Source organism: Dama dama, chromosome 17, assembly GCF_033118175.1.
Source record: "Dama dama isolate Ldn47 chromosome 17, ASM3311817v1, whole genome shotgun sequence".
In the NCBI taxonomy this organism is placed as follows: domain Eukaryota; kingdom Metazoa; phylum Chordata; class Mammalia; order Artiodactyla; family Cervidae; genus Dama; species Dama dama.
The window spans coordinates 45,575,906-45,588,704 of NC_083697.1; the positions used below are offsets into that span (position 1 = coordinate 45,575,906).

Below are 12,799 nucleotides of genomic sequence, written 5' to 3' on the forward strand. Positions count from 1 at the left end.
TTCTAGGAGAAGTGGAAAAAGAAAACAAATGATGGGAGAAAACATTGAATTGACAAAGGCACAACGATAAAATCACTGTTGGTTTTCAAGGAGTGCTCTAGATTTAAATTTGCTTGAACTCAGTTTTTCCCCTTCTCACTTCTTATTACTTTCTGAAATGTCTTTCTCTAGCATCTCTCTTACCTTCTCTTAGCTTAGAGCCTCCTTTGAGCACTGTTTCTGGCATTAAGGCTTTTAAATATGTATTCTTAATTGGATGTAATTAAACAAAGGAAGGAAGTCAGTCTGCATCAATGACAAGCTGGAGAAACAAGCAATTTTTAAGGAAATGAAGTTTTATTACTCTTAGGGATATACTGAAGCTATTGAAAACAGCTCGCTTAGGACATTAATGGCTCCATTAACACCTACATAAGCGTGTCTTACAAATTCACTGTTTGGAATAAAACATGTATGTACGTTTCTTTTTTCTAAGGACTTTTTAAACAGACTAACGTTTGTTTCTACAGATTGCTTAGTGGACCTTTTTTATTTTTTAATTTGAACATTGAAGATATTGAGATATAAATGCAAATCTCAGTTGTTTAAAACTTGGTGCTCATGAGGTCAAAACCACACACTAAATCTCTATATCAGCCAGTTCTCTCTATTGTGTGGTCACAACTGTCTGAGCAACCAGCTCTGGTCGTAAGAAGCTCTGGGGGAGAGGCTGTCGATGAATTTGTCCAGTATGTCTCCGCATAATTGGAAAATGGCTCTGTTTCATCAGCCACACACCCGTGGTCAGTAGCTTCGCCTTTCTTCATGAGCGTCGGTTATTTTGAATTTTAAAAATAATTTTAGTACCTTCATTGTTACTTTAATACTTTATTTATTTGCTGTTTCAGCTTTCTGCTATGTGATAGCGTTATTTAAAATTTCCTCTTTTCATGACATTTCTTGCATTGTGTATTTATATCCTACTTGTTAAGGCTAATAATACTATATGAGCTTATAGAATTGCGTCTGAACTCTGAAGGAAAAATAATGATCCATTTCATGAGATGAGTAATTTTTACAAACTCTCCTTTCAGCTCAAAGAGTGCTTTTTGTTCCCTTGATTAAAATGTATTTCTCGATTAAATTAAAATGCAAATATAGATGGTCTGTGTTTATGGTTATAATAGAATTATTTAAAGAAGGTTTTAAATCAATGTGCTGTTAATATTTCATGCAAGAACTGTGGGTTTTATTGTTGGGCCAGTACTCCCGTGTTCCATTTTCAAGATTACTTAAAGTGCTATGAAAACTTAATCATGCTGCCCTGGTTTTATCAGTTTTGCCCAGTCTTCTCTAGGATGTTAAATGGAACTGTTTTCCTATATACTTCTTAAGTTATATCAGTGGTGTTGGAGAAATAACAAGTACTGTTTCTTTAGAATCCCTTGAAATTGAGTTATGAACAATTTACTGTTTGTTTTAAAGAAATAGTTTTTTACACAGAAGTGAATCAACTCTTAAATTTAAGAGAACCATATTTAATAACTTATTAGGAATTAAAGATCTGAAAAGTTACTTCAAGAGACCATTTTGTCCAAATTTTTAATTTCTATTAGAAATATAAAATATTTGCATTAGAAATTGCATCTAATGTTATTAATTTAATTACAATGATTTAGTGTTTCTTTAGCTTTCTTTTTTGGAAAGTGACTTATCACTTCTCAATAATTATTAAGATAACTCTTAAATCATATTTATAACTTGATCTTTTATCCCTTTTTTTATTTTTAGCGACCTCAGTGAAAACCAGATTCAGGCAATTCCAAGGAAAGCTTTTCGTGGGGCAGTTGATATTAAAAATCTGTAAGTATTTTTTCTAATTTATACTGTTTTTTTTAATCCATTTTCCAGGTTTAATTCATATTAAATAAAGTGTCAGGAAAGAAATGGTGAAAGCTTATGCATTTTATGCTTCCTTAGGAGAACTTGTAACAATAAGTTTTAAATCATTGTTACATGTTATCTGAAGGAAGTCTCCTTTAGAAGATGTCTTGAAACTGAAGTTATCAAATAACAACTGATATCACAAGGTTCCTCATACCTTGTGGTTGGTTAATCTTGTGAAGTCTAAAGAAATGATTTGATTAAAAGACATTTACAATGTATTTTCTTCCCTCTTACTATGAGCTTATTTCAATAGTACCTTTTTCACTTGTTATTGGTGTTTATTGGAAATGCAGACTATTTTTTTTCTGGAAAGTGTAGATAATATTTTCTTGTTAGAGACACCTGTGGCCTAGAGCTACAGCTTTTTAAAATAGCTTTTAGATCACCATTTTTATTAAATTCCGAAGTGTGAGAATGAGAAAAGTGTCTTTCAATTTGTGTGAATACTTTTCTTAGATTTTCCCTCTTTCATCTTTATGAAAGAAGATATGTATAGCCTTCTTTAAAAAGCAAAGTAAAAGAAACCCATGTATTTGTCCTTGGTAAGTCTTTAATCTAGTGTCTTGTGTAGATGTGTTGTTTTGTAAGTGCACATAGCTCTTTGCATATCAGATTTAAGATTACAGTGGCAATCCTAACATTATCGATATGTATCTTAATAAATTTTAAAGTATCATATTAACCTTTTAAAATGACGGATTTTGACAGACTGTGAAACTAGGTCATAAAGTGTTTTCTTTAGCTTCTACATTAGTTTGGAATGTAAAGGGAAAAGCCCCTGTGTGCTGACATTAACTATCAGGAATTCAGTATTTCTTACCTTTGTAATAAATGGGGCAGAAACTCTTTCAAGAATTAACTTACTTTCAGAATTCTCCATGGTGGAATCCAACATTTCTCAAGTAGTGAATGTGAGACAGATGTTTTCCTTCGTCAAAGAAGACGACTGTTTATAAAGCTATAAGCTATGGCCTCTACATCTTCTCTTCAATGTAAATGTTTTTTGTTTTAAATTTGTACTTTCTAAGTGTACAGGTAGAGATAGAAAAATATAGACTTCTAAGTATAAATATATAGTGCCATCAAAATCCTGGCCTTAGACTTTTATTAGCATTTACATGTTAAAGAGATTTTATTTGTTTAGATTTAATCTCTAATGAATACTGAGGAAAATCTTCAAATAGATTCAGAGATATAGGGTGTTCAAAACTGCCTGTATGTATTATCTCTTGTCAGAACAACACAGATTCCTATGTAGCACCTACTCAAGTTGTCTATATGTCTCTGTGAAAGAACAGTAATGGCCAAAGTTGACCACCCTTTGGGACTGCCTCTTGCAGTCTTTTAGCAGTATTCTCTCTAAAGCCTGAAAACAGGTGGCTTTTAATCTTAGTAACAATATTTAGGGAATCCAAGTCTGCAAGTAATCCTTCTCCCAGGTTTAAGGATGCATTTGGGAGTGAGATACCGGTTATGGTGGGATTCTTCCTTAATTCCTCTTTGTTTCTTCTTTAAAAGTGCAATTCTAAAAGTTTAGAGATAAAAAGAAAAGTGAGATACTGACCAATGTACTTTGAGGAATGCATCATTGATTTGGTGGGATTTGGGAAATAATCCCCCCCCCCCATATCATTTCCCTTTTTTCAGTTTAAACGCAATTATTATAAATACCGTGAGATGAGCCTAGGACTGGAGTCTCAGAATATTTTGCTGTTTTGTTTTTGTTTTTTTAAACATGACAATTCATTAAACTTCACTGAGCTTTAATTTTTACTTTTATGAAATCAATATAATAATTGCTTGCACTTGTGATTATTAGAGAAAAAAGGTACTAAGGAGAGAGAAGATTAGAGTATGGACTAATCTGCAATATTAGTGAGGGATCAGACAGACCATGGACCAATTAGACATTGAGCTGCAAAGTAGAAAAAAATACATAGATATATAAATATCTCAGAGGGTACTAAATATGTGCCAGACCCTGATTTATAAACAAATTATGAAGTGCCACAGGTACTGAGGAAAGAAAGAGATAAAGGTGTTGCTTGAGGTTATCAGGGAATACTTTAGAAAAGAATTACTGAAAAGAAAATATACAGAAATCTTCAAGGAGGTTGGTTCATACTGTATGTTGGTCAGTAAAAGCAGATTGAGAAAGTAAGAATTTATTAAGACCTATTCAAGGCCTGATTTCTGGGTTTTGAAGGGATTGGAGGATAAAATTAAAGTGCAGTGAAATGTGTGTGTGTGTGTGATATAAGGAATATGTCTGTATCTTTAAGGTGAACCAGTACTGATTCTGAATAGCAGCAGTAGCAGAAAGCATAGCAGTCTGAATATGGAGAAAGCTGAGTAGAATGGCATCCAAATGACTTTATTTTTGAAGGTTTCTTTTCTTATGGAGGAAAGGAGGCTTAAGAAACTATGTGGATGCTGAATGATGATGGTCAAAAGAACAGTTTATTCCTGCTATTCTCACTGGCTTCCACGTAACCATGTGAAAGACCATGGAAATAACCTTGAAACACCTTAATGCATTTATAGGTTTATTTAATTAAAAAAGATCATGCTTACAATTTTCTAAAATTTTATAGTTAATTAAACAATAGATCAAACTATACTATTCAAAGAAATTCAGTTTCATGGGACTCTGAAGTTTAGTTTTATCATTAAAAGTTAAGAAAGGTATTTGGTAAAATATATTAGCACTGAGAGTAAATTTTAATTCATATTGTTATTAAAATGGTAAACGTAGGTCATCAAGTAATGGCTCAGTAAAAGTCCATAAGTATTGACATTATTATTATTACGAATTTTCAATGTGGGAAGTGAAAGTTGCTCAGTCGTGTCCAACTCTTTATGACCCCATGGACTATACAGTCCATGGAATTCTCCAGTCCAGAATTCTGGAGTGGGTAGCCTTTGAACTTCTCCAGGGGATCTCCCAACCCAGGGATCTAACCCAGGTCTCCAGCATTGCAGGCAGATTCTTTACTAACTGAGCCACCAGAGAAGCCCAAGAATACTGGAATGGGAAGCCTATCGCTTCTCCAGCAGATCTTCCTGACCCAGGAAACAAAATGCAGTCTCCCACTTTGCAGGCAGATTCTTTACCAGCTGAGCCACAAGGGAAGCCCATTCAGCGTGGGAAGGAGAGGCATAATGCTCTGTCCTGTGTATCATGCCAGTGTGTTTGTTCATTTACAGTTTGGACAAGGCTTCATGGTCCCATGATGGCTAGTATTTCAAGTCTTCCAGAGATATAAGAGAAAAAGAAGGCTTTACAGAAGAAATATGTGCTTCAGTTGCATCAGGATAAATATTTTGAGTAGTGTTAGTTGCTCAATCATGTCCGACTCTTTGCGACCCCACAGACTGTAGCCCACCAGTCTCCTGTGTCCATGGGGTTCTCCAGGCAACAATAGTGGAGTGGATTGCCATTCCCTTCTCCAGAGGATCTTCCCAGCCCAGGGATCAAACCCTGGTCTCCTGCATGGCAGGCAAACTCTTTACCATTTGAGCTACAGAGAAGACCTTGATATTTTGTATAGCACTGTCTAAAATACTGGTCTAATGCACTGTACTGGGTTTATTGGATTTACCACATATTCAGGCTTTATTCTGAGTAAATTCCAGGTATCAGAGAAGATTTGCACTGGAAGTACTTGCTTTAAGCTTGTGGATTGGCTAAATAGGCTCAAGGCAACATCCTGACAATATGAAATTGATGCTGTAGAAATTTTTCAAATTAACAGATCTTATTCCTTTTCCTTCAGGCAAGCCACAGTAAAACTATTCTAGACAGATGGACATTTATCTTGCTGTTAAATATCTCCAGGGAGGACATCCCATAACTTTTTTGCTTACCTCTATTAATTTCCAAACTGGATTAAAACCCTTTATATTTTATGTTGTTATACAGTTTTCTCCAGCTGCTACTTAAACCAGTTTCTTTTTCCTGGCATTTGAGACAGTGAGATCTGAGAATAACAAGATCATATCAAAATATCAACTATCTAATAGTGTTTATAGTAGTCACTGGAAGCCATTTTATATAGGATTTACATCTGTGTTTTTGAACTCTCCAATCAAGTGTGAATGCAAGTACTGATACTGTATCGTTACCAAATGATGCCTTACCAAAGTGATAATCACTGTTTATATTATTTTTCTTGATAAATTTGTATGTATATTTAATATATGTAACACTGACTAAAAAGGCTTGGCTATCTCCTGATCAGTTTCTGAATGAAGACATGTTACATTGTGGCACTGTTTTGTTTACAAGTATGTATGAGGCTTTTCCATTCAATTGAATGATTTAGGAGAATATTCAAATTAAATTTTGCTTTATTGCTAAGACTTGCAAGCTTATTCTCTAAGTATACATTTTATGAGTTCAAAAATTTTCCAAGAGTCTCTTGTTTTTATGTGAAATAATTCCTACTCATGTTATCCCAGGGTTTAAACAAAAAATACCAATTTATGAACTTAAAATTCAAATTGTTGACAATAGTTATTGAGATTGCAAAAGTGAAAGTGTTAGCCACTCAGTCGTGTCTGACTCTTTGTGACCTGATGGACTGTAGCCCACGAGGCTCCTCTGTCCATGGAATTCTCTAGGCAAGAATACTGGAATGGGTAGTCATTCCCTTCTCCAGGGGATGTTCCCAACCCAGGGATCAAACCTGGGTCTCTTGCGTTACAGGACCTGAATACTTAAAATAATTAAATTCCAACAAGCATTATTTTAGATACACTCTTTAAAGTACATCATATCTATTTTTTATTCTTCTTTCATGTTGCAGTATATCTTCAAAATATACTCTGTTTTCCAAACTTTGCTATTTGTAAATGAATACATTCATTTTCTATCTGCTTGCATGATACAAATTCTAGTAAAGTTTCATCTGTTATCAACTGTACTCCCTTTTTCTAATAAAACTACCCATAGGTTAAAATAGGTGAGGGGAAAATATTTATATTTTTTACTATATATTAATTTAAAGACAAGCATTTAAGTTAAAAGATGATTTAACTTGGTTCTCTTTGAGTAAGTCATGGTGTCATTTGGGAAACAAGAATGCATGACTATGGCTTTTTAAGAAACAAAACTATTTAGGATGCACTGATTATTAGTGATAAGATCTGGCAAATAGGAAAAAGAAGGTTAATCTATATGTTGTTACACGCTATTATATTATTTAGGAATTTTTTTCTGAAACTCTATTGTCTTCCATTTATTTTATTGATGGATGATCATTTAAAACCCATAGGAGGAAAATTCACAGTTGTACAGTACAATCACAGGAAGACATATATTTTGTTTTTTTTTCCACACTTCCCAATTTTTAAATATCAATCTACTCTTCTTTCCTCTATCATCTTCATTTTGTTGTTGTTGTTTAGTCAGTAAGTCATGTCCAACTCTTTTGCAACTCCGTGGACAGTAGCCTTCCAGGCTCCACTATCCTTGGGATTTCCTAGGCAAGAATACTGGAGTGGGTTGCCATTTCCTTCTCCAAGGGATCGTCCCCATCCAGGGATCTAGCTTGCATCTCCTCCATTGGCAGGCTGATTCTTTAACACTAGCCACCAGGGGAGCCTCAGACTTCATGATAATAAAGGAACGAGGGTTGTCCACGTCACAGAGAATCAATATGTAACAATCAGAAAGTGAAAGTGTTAGTCGCTTAGTGCCCAACTCTTTGTGGCCCCCATTGACTGGAGCCCACCAGGCTCCTCTGTCCATGGGATTTCCCAGGCAAAAATACTGGAGTGGGTTGCCATTCCCTTCTATTCCTTCCTGACCCAGGAATAGAACCTAGGTCTCCTGCACTGCAGGTGTTTACTGTCTGAGCCACAGGGAAGCCCTAACAATCAAAGAGTGTGTTATATATTTTACCATTCAAATACAAGACTTACCTTATCTTTGACCTGTAAGTTAAATCATATTTACAGAATGTTGACCATAATCAGCTACTTTTCATGTTTAGTTCACTATGTTTCTCGTCATACTTAACTACGTATTTATTACATAATTATTATAAAAAGAAGATCCATTTGTATAAAATTAAAATGGTGATTTTTGTTGCTCTCAGCTCCTTCCTAGAGTGTTTTCAGTGAGCCTGAGGCTGGAGAGACTTTGAAGGGGAGATTGGTTTCTCACTCAAGGGGCCTGCTATCCTTACTGTTAGAATAAACATCACACGTGGTTCTTAGTGGGGCATAGAACCTTCCGAATACATCTGTGGAGATGATTCTTCTTTTATATAGATAGTAAATGAAGTTGATTTTTATGATATGAGGACTAGAGCCTCTCTTAACATCGAGAAGTCTTCCCTTTGTAGCTCAGCTGGTAAAGAATTCTCCTGCACTATGGGAGACCTGGGTTGCATCCCTGGGTTGGGAAGATCCTCTGGAGAAGAAAAGGCTACCCACTCCAGTATTCTGGCCTGGAGAATTCCATGAACTGTGTAGTCCATGAGATTGAAAAGAACTGGACACAGCTGAGTGACTTTCACTAACATCTAGATTGTTGCTTATGGTCACAAGGAGTAACCCGTAACGCGAAGTTAGTGAGTGAAGTCACTCAGTCGTTTCTGACTCTTTGTGACCCCATGGACTGTAGCCTACCAGGCTTCTCCGTCCATGGCATTTTCCAGGCAAGAATACTGGAGTGGGTTGCTCTTTCCTTTTCCAGGGGATCTTCCCCACCCAGGGATCAAACCCAGGTCTCCTGCATTGAAGGCAGAGTCTTTACCCTCTGAGCCACCGGGTTCTAAAAGGTAAAGTGTATCAGGCACTCAGCAGACGCCATAGTCAGTACCATGGGAACTGTCCGTGGTCCTGTAAATCGCCTGCTTTGTACTCACTCTAAAAAAGTACACTGAAGTGTGATAATCCCCAGTACCCATGGGCAAGTTTGTAACCAGTAACCTCTCCAATTTCACATTGTGCTCAGTCTCCAGAGGCCTTAGCACTCTTTTTATTGATAACATTTCCTCATGTAAAGATGAATCTATATAGCATAACTTCATAATCATTTTCCAAAGCAAAACAAAGAAACACAAGAAATTTTGATTGAAGAGTCGGGAATCTGATTCACATATGTATAAAATAGTCATTGTCATGACCTTTCAGTGGTTGCATGTTGTTCTTGAGATGGAACAGATCTTTATGTTTTTTGCTTCCCCAACCCTGGACAGCCAGCCATCCTTTTCTCCCTCTGAACAATTACAATAACCTGCTAATTGAGTTTTGACTCCAGTTTATATTCTCATTAGGGAATTTCAATGTTCTAGCCAAATTTTGTTTACATAAAGCATTGTTTTTCATCCCATCACTTCCTGGTTGAAAGTCATTCCGCTTATTAAAACAAAAACAAAACGCTTTGCTATAGGCATCATGGTAAAGCCTTGGGAATTTAGTGGAGTATTGTTTACAATAGTTCTACAGGGTTAATAGGAATATAGGTTATTCTCTGAGAGATCAGTGAGTTTTACCCGATGGCATTGCATCTAGTCTCTTTAGATATTCCTACTGGTCCCAAAATTCGGAAACCTGTGCAGGCTCACAGCACCCTCTCCCACTGAATCTGTGCACAAGTTCTCAAATCAGAACGATCTCTGTCTTGCAGACATTACTCTGAACATTATAGAGCCTCAGCTCACAACTGTTCTTTGAACCAGTCTCCTCCATAGGGAATACCCACTTTTATTTCTGTCTTACTGGATTCTACCCATTTTTTAGAGATTAAGGGATTTTTTTTCTTCTCCCTCACACTATTATTTTCGCCTAAGGCAATCTCTTCCTTCTCTGAAATTCTGTAATATTTTTCTGCTGCGGACTTCTTCCTTGAAAATTTGCCTTTAGAAATTCAGCCTAAACCTCTATTTACAGAATGAATAGCTCCTGAATCTCTCTTCCTAGCCACCTGTGTCTAATGAGGGCTTCAACAATACATAGATTTAAAGTTGAATCAAGGTTTCACTAAACATTTACTACTTGTTTTACATAACTTATTTAACTTCTGTGGGCCTTCTTTTCTTATCTGTAAAGTCAAAATAATGATAATACCTACCTTTTCAAGTAATTGTGAGGAATAATACGATGGGTGTGTTTAAAGACCCTGCTATTTACTGTGCATTCAATAAATGCTAGCAATTATTATTGTCAGTTTCAATTTCTACCTCCCTGATTAGTTTGTTTAGACCTACCAAAACTGGAAGGTCAGTTTAGTTGTCTTTCCTCCATCATCTCTCTTAGAGCTGCCTTGAACTTCCTCCTAATAAATTAACAAATGGATATAACTTTATCCTATGGCTTTCTCCAATAAAAGCTGAGATTCTTTCTACCTGTGAGAAAAACAAAGCATTACTTGAAACATTGCAAAAGGGTTAAATTCTCAAATAAAGTAAGTAATTTAAGATTTTTCAGAAAGTCCTTTCCTTGATTATTTTCTTCACTAATGCCCAGGCTAACACAGTTGTGCTTTCATGCTGAGGTAAATGATATACTTGCAGAAACTTCTCTCTAGGATGGATTAATTTAAGTTTTTCTCATGCCCTCTGTATATTATAACTTAAATCTTGGACTACTTGTTGGACAATCATTATTGGCATAGGATTTGTATATTTAGACACTCATATTTACCTCAACTTTAAGCACACAAGGGAAGAAATAGAACAGATTCTGCCCATATCCTTACCAGCGTTTTTTCTTTTTCTCCATTTATGTTTTATCAGGTTAGTGAAATGTTGTTATTCTCTCATACTGATTCTAATCACTTTGATGTGTTTTAAGTCAACTAAATTCTTGGAGTTTGTCATCTTGCAGTAGTGAGTTGAATATGAATGAAACTTTCTCATGCCTGAAAAACCCTGGCAAAATTGTAACCTAGTCATAACAATTTTGTTGACACTCTGTACAGACTCTGCCTGGCTTAGAAATTATTAAAGATTTTTTATGTTCACTATTGTTTCAGTGGTAAGTATATTTTATGGTGTTCTAATTCTTACAAAAAGAAAATCAATTTGTGATAAGATCTTATTACTTGGACACTGCACTGAAATATGAATTTTCTGTGGATAAGGACAAAACCAACTAAAGTTAATGCAGGAAGATGTGTTTTGTATATGTAATTCAAACAGTATGGTATATAGTTTATTAACAATGGAAACAGAAAATTGTGGTGTCTCCACAATGCAGTGTCTCCAGTTATGTTTTAAAATGCCAAGTAAGCAAATGTTCAAACTTTTTGTCATTTAATATACCTCTTTGTTAAAATTTATATCTAGCAACATTATATATTATCTTTCATACCAAAAATTAATCCAAATCTGAAACTAGGCTAAATTATTTTTAGTCTTAAAGAAAAGCAGATCAACTTTAGAAATTTTATGTGAGAGAAGCACAGAGTGATCACTCTCGATAAATGTGCGCTGCGTTGTCGAAGGCAGTGCTAATTAAATAAGCAGTCTAGAGTTATTCTAGAGCATCAGAAGACAAATAGTTACCATTAAAAATAAAATCATAGAGTGTTAATGCTGAGAGAAATCTGAAAACTCCAGGAGATGGTGAGGGACAAGGAAGAGTGGCATGCTGCAGTCCACGAGGTTGCGAAGAGTCGGACCTGACTTTGTGATGGAAAAGCAGTGTGTTTTTAACAACATCATTTTCATGAAGTTAAAGATAAAGCCTCTGCTTCAAACCACACACGTACAAATGAGGACAGTGGTGGATCAGAGGGAGGGGGGGATTTGGAATTTGAACAGAGAGAGGAGGGTTGGAGGAAGAAAATAAGGAGGAGAAGACTCAGTAGCCGGGATGAGAATGTGCAGGTTAGAAGTCTAAAGGAAACCACCAGTGGTCCTATCCATGCCATTCTTTCTCCCAGGAAAATGAGAAAAGTGCTAGTTCGCTTTTCCCTGGAAAGTAGCCCATGTTCGAAAAGGACCCTCGAGCTGTTAGAGACACCCAGTACTCTTATCATCCATAGATCAACAAATTTACTGTATGTCTGGATAAATAGCTGTAACATTACTCCTTGGAAAAGTGAAAAGGTTTTCCTCTTACTAATTACTTAATTCTGAACAATTCCATGGCACAGTGTGTAATCACATCTAAACGTGTCACTAAACTCGTGGCTGACCACGTCCTTTCCTGTTTATAGAAAGCAGAAGTGCCCAGGGTTTAAAGGTGGTGAAGGAAGTGAGCAGCGTGAGAAAAACAAGGTGCAGAAAAATAGTCCAGAAACTCTGAAATAAATTACACTTTTGTGCAGCTTTGACACTGTTTATCTTGAACCATATGCAGATAAACAGAGGTTTGTGCAGAGAGATTTTCTCATGAGCAGTCATGTGGGTACAGCACTTTCCATAAATGTAACTGTGGATATTAAAAAATCTATCCATTGATGAAAAAATTGTCTGCTTTGATTTTCATTATCCTTTCAAATGAGTAACGTTTTCATAAAATACTTTCCTTCCCAGAAGATATTTGACCTGAGACATGACAGCATTCAGGAAACTTTTCGGGAAGAATTTGGTCCTATGAGAATCGCATATTCTTAATGTTTTAGTGTCAATAAGGGCTTAGACTTCTGTTAAGAATCAGAAGCAGCATATAATCATGAGCAATGTTAAAGAGGGATGAAATTAGCAAAGTTTCCACCAGCGTCTCAACTTCTGCTGGTATATAGAAAGTAATCTGCCTTTCAGTACTTGTAGGACAAGATTTGCTTGAGTGCTTTCTGGCAAGCTAGGGCTTCCCCTTTGTGTATAGTATGCATGATTTAAAAGAAGCTGTGTCAGCACTGATTTATACATTGACAGCTAAGGATAATAAGGTATGGGCAAACATACAGCTCACC

At 35.8% G+C, this 12,799-nt stretch overlaps 1 protein-coding gene across 2 annotated transcripts in view; it reads left to right on the forward strand.

Moving 5' to 3' along the window:
* The window catches only part of SLIT2 (slit guidance ligand 2), a 385,924-nt gene that overhangs the window by 232,767 nt on the left and 140,358 nt on the right, over nt 1–12,799 (forward strand). For both annotated transcript variants that reach the window (XM_061164461.1, XM_061164462.1), the window contains exon 5: nt 1,771–1,842. In XM_061164461.1, the coding sequence (XP_061020444.1) occupies nt 1,771–1,842 (72 nt within the window). The remainder of the gene's footprint in view (nt 1–1,770; nt 1,843–12,799) is intronic.